This window comes from Cystoisospora suis (genome assembly GCF_002600585.1).
Source record: "Cystoisospora suis strain Wien I chromosome Unknown contig_4911, whole genome shotgun sequence".
NCBI classification, from domain to species: domain Eukaryota; phylum Apicomplexa; class Conoidasida; order Eucoccidiorida; family Sarcocystidae; genus Cystoisospora; species Cystoisospora suis.
The window spans coordinates 1-3,731 of NW_027157703.1; the positions used below are offsets into that span (position 1 = coordinate 1).

Sequence of the window (3,731 nt, forward strand, 5' to 3'; positions counted from 1 at the left end):
TCTTCTTCTTCTTCTTCTTCATCTTTTCTCTCCTCTTTCACATTCGTGGCGGTTTTCTAGGCTTGAAGAAGAAGAAGAAGAGAAAGGAAAGGAGCAAAAGAGAAACGAAGAGGAAGAGACCGTTGCCAATATCCAAGAGTTGACACAGTAGATGAATAGACAGATCGATAGATCGATAGATAGATAGATATGTATCTTCTCCCTCTCTTTTCTTCTCCTTCCTTTCTTCTTCTGGAGAATAAAGGTGTGCGTGTATGCACTACTACTACTACTGATAGGACTGCTTCGAGGACCCCAGTGAAGAATATCTATCCCTCTCTTGCATGTATAGATCTATCTACCAACATATATACCTAGGTATCTATATCTCTCTATCTATAGGCATATGTATGTCTCTGTAGATCCTTTAGAGCGACGCCTGGGATCTAGGCCTTTTTAGCAGTGAGAGATCCTATTACATTTGCACGTACCATATTTATCGGTACTACATAGAGCTGAAGAGAGAGAGCTCTGGCTATGATTGAATGGACTGTCTATCTATAGACGAAACATACCTTTAAGTATTCTATTTGAGAAGCTACCATTCCACACAGGAGAAGCGAAGATGAAGAAGAAGAAGAATAGGGATAAGGAAGAGAAGAAGAAGAAATCTTCTTCACATTCTCGACAACCCAAACATTTACCATATCCTCTACAGCCTAAGAAGGGAAGAAATCCACAAGAGAAGAACAAGAAGAAGAAGAAGCATAGACAGATGGAGCAAACATAGATAGATATATAAATAGACAGATAGGTAAGACGATGCATGCATGGTGCATGCTGTGAACTGTGTGTGTCTATCTGTCTAGAATTGAATTCTCTAGGAAATAACGAGGATAGATAGAGAGGTGAAGACCGGAGACACCCCCTTTCATAGATCTACGAGATGAGCCATTACTAAGCTCTACAGACACCTCTGGCAACACCTCGTCATCCACATATACACACGTATGTACTTACACGAAGCATCTACATATGCATATATACCTACAGCAATAGATACATACGCGGATATAAGCTATGAATCTTTCTTTCTTTCTTTCTTTGTGAATGATGCGAGAAGAAGAGCTAGAGAGAGACAGAGGGTGTGTATGTATGTATGAGACACCTCAAGAATCGCACCTACCTGTAAAGTCGGCATGGAAGCCTGTAGTGAACTTCCCTCACTCGAGTCAAGCCAGGCCGCAGGAAAAGAAGAAGAAGGAGAGAAGTCGACCTGCATATCATCTTTTGCTTCTTTAGCGCTATTTTGGTCGTTTCTTGTCATATCCTTCGCCTTCCCATGACACCCCTCGTGCGGAACGGCACCAGCAGCAAGAGATAGCTCAGATTTGACTAAGGGACACCCCCCTGCACTATCTCTCGTGCGAAGATGAAGAGAAGAAGAAGAAGAAGATGCACGGTCGCAAACCTCGAGCAATCGGAACTGAGGAGGTCTGAAAGATCGAGAAAGACGTAAAAGAACATGGGGGGAGGGGGACGAAAACACTTAGAGATGAGCTGATAGAGAGATACAGAGATGCAAGAGAGATTGAAGAGAGACAGACAGGACATAGATAGATGGATAGATTGAAGAGAGATAGGTAGATAGGGGTAGTGAAGGTGATAGATGCACTAGATTCGTAGACGACGAAAGAGAAGAGAGAGTGTATGAATGACGTACAGCATAAATCATGAGCGGTGCATGCTATTATGATGTACGTACACCTGAATTGCTTAGTGAAGAGATCGATAGACAACCTGGTTAGAAACTATCTCTCCTATCTTCTCTTCCTCTTTCTGTCGAGAGAGAGATTTCTCCCTCTTCTTTTCTCTCCACTTCACTCTGGGGAAAGAAACATACGTGCCAGTCACATACATGAATATGTATATACGTGTCTATATATATCTATAGAGAGAGAGAGAAAGAAATAGATGGATGATGATAGATACATACATCTAGATAGATACATAGAAACATCTTCAATACACTCCTCGCCTACTTTTCCCCGGCAAGACATAGTCCCTCATACAGACATACGCACAGAGAGAGAGAGAGAGAGTGGTAGATACGTCAGTATCTCCCCCTATACATATCCACATATAGAGACAAACAGACAGAGAGAGACAGAGAGAGACCGACACATCATATATATCAAGATAACATATAGGTGAGAGTGTTTCTTCAGTAGACCTCTGTATGTATGTGGATCTAAATCTATCTGTATATCTCTGTATAGGTCCTCCTAGTGAACATAGAACGATGCCGTAAGGTGTTGAAAATGATTTCTCTCTCTCTTTCTCTAGACCTCTTTCTCTTTTTCTCGTGTGTCTTGATCTTTCTGCCCTGGCTGTATGTCTTCTGTTTACTTTTCATAGAGAGGGACTTTAAGATAGACAACGAAGAGACGCCTTTTCTTCTGTCCTTTCTTATCTGTCTTGAAGATGGCTTTGAAGCATAGAACGTCATCTTCATCTTTCGCAGCCACAACTTGCCGGAATCTCTTTAGTAACCCTTCATCTCCTTCTTCTTTCTTCTCCTTCTCTTCTTTCTTGCCTTCGCGACGAGATCTTTCTTTCATTTTCTTCTTTCTCATCTCTTCCTCTTCACCTTCTTCCATCTTCATCTTCTGGTGCTCTCCCCCTCCTTCTTCTTTTTCTTCCTTCTCTCCTGAATCGTTCTTTGGTACCTGTCCGCCAGGAGCTCCACTGCCATAGTCATGATTCGTTTCTACAGAAGATGAAGAGAGAGAAGAAAGATAGTCGTCATAAGTGATAGGAGAGAAAGAGACACACGCACACCCCATTCGAAGAAACGGGGGAAGAAGAACGACAAGAGCCAAGGGATGAACGTGCGCTACAGGAGGCGTTCGATCAGGCTGACGACTGTACACAAAGAGAAAGAAAGAGGAAAAAGCAAAGAAAAAGAAAAGACGGATAACGAAGAAAGAAAAAGACACAGATAGATAGATAGACAGATGAAGAGAAGAAAGAGAGAGAGAAGACTTGCTGACTTGTATTGCTGAAAGAACCCGAGAAAGTTCTCTGGATATCTACATCTCCACAGAAAAAGATGATCGACACCCCCCATACTACGACTAGGACTACTACCAGTACCTGCTATACACAGGTGTCCTCCAGGAGAAAACGGAGAGACAGAGAGAGAAAAGGAAAGAAAGAAAGAAAAGATGAGAAGACATCTGCTACCACTGCCGCTTTTACATACGTATATACACCTTCCTCTCTCTCTCTCTGCTTTCGGCCTCTTTCTGTGTAGGGAGAGAAAGAGAAGGGAGAAGAAAAGAGAAAGAAAGAAAGAAGATGGATGGAAAGAAGGAAAGAGATAACCTCTAGTACTACACCTCCACTCGAGTCCTTGGATAAAGGACAAGCAAATCCAAGACACATATCTAGATAGACAAAACATAGGCATAGAAATTACCGACCATACAGCTACACACATCTAGATACACAGAGATATATCTCTCTTTAATCTATCTATCTTTCTTTGACCTATCTATCTTTGATCTATTTATCTTTCATCTCTCTTTGATCTAGCGAGCTACGTTCTGTAAGCATATGCACGTGTTTCGATGTGTAGAAGAAGAAGAAGGTGGAGTTCAACAGAAAGAAGAAGAGGAAAAGAAGGGAAGAGAAGAAGAAGAAAAAGAAAAGGAGAGAAAAAGTCGGACAAAGAAGTGGGCTAGAATGAA

The 3,731-nt window shown here is 41.8% G+C and overlaps 1 protein-coding gene across 1 annotated transcript; it reads right to left on the reverse strand.

The window, feature by feature from the left end:
* Window positions 1-18: 18 nt before the first annotated feature.
* On the reverse strand, window positions 19-3,705 carry CSUI_008654 (uncharacterized protein). Its single transcript, XM_068068781.1, has 3 exons — window positions 2,389-3,705; window positions 1,166-1,475; window positions 19-698 (listed from the first exon to the last, which is right to left on the reverse strand). The coding sequence occupies exons 1-3, from the start codon at window positions 2,823-2,825 to the stop codon at window positions 534-536; spliced, it is 912 nt and encodes a 303-aa protein (XP_067919243.1). The 5' UTR covers window positions 2,826-3,705; the 3' UTR covers window positions 19-533.
* Between the last annotated feature and the right edge of the window lie 26 nt (window positions 3,706-3,731).

Bases quoted from the DNA above. Each gene is read 5' to 3' on its own strand.
- CSUI_008654 (XM_068068781.1), bottom strand. From the start codon at position 2,825: ATGGGGTGTGCGTGTGTCTCTTTCTCTCCTATCACTTATGACGACTAT. The intron at 1,476-2,388 runs GTAAACAGAAGA...TCGATCTTTCAG, and splicing joins AAAGTCCCTCTCTATGAAAA to ACCTCCTCAGTTCCGATTGC. The intron at 699-1,165 runs GTAGGTGCGATT...TTCCCTTCTTAG, and splicing joins CTTCCATGCCGACTTTACAG to GCTGTAGAGGATATGGTAAA.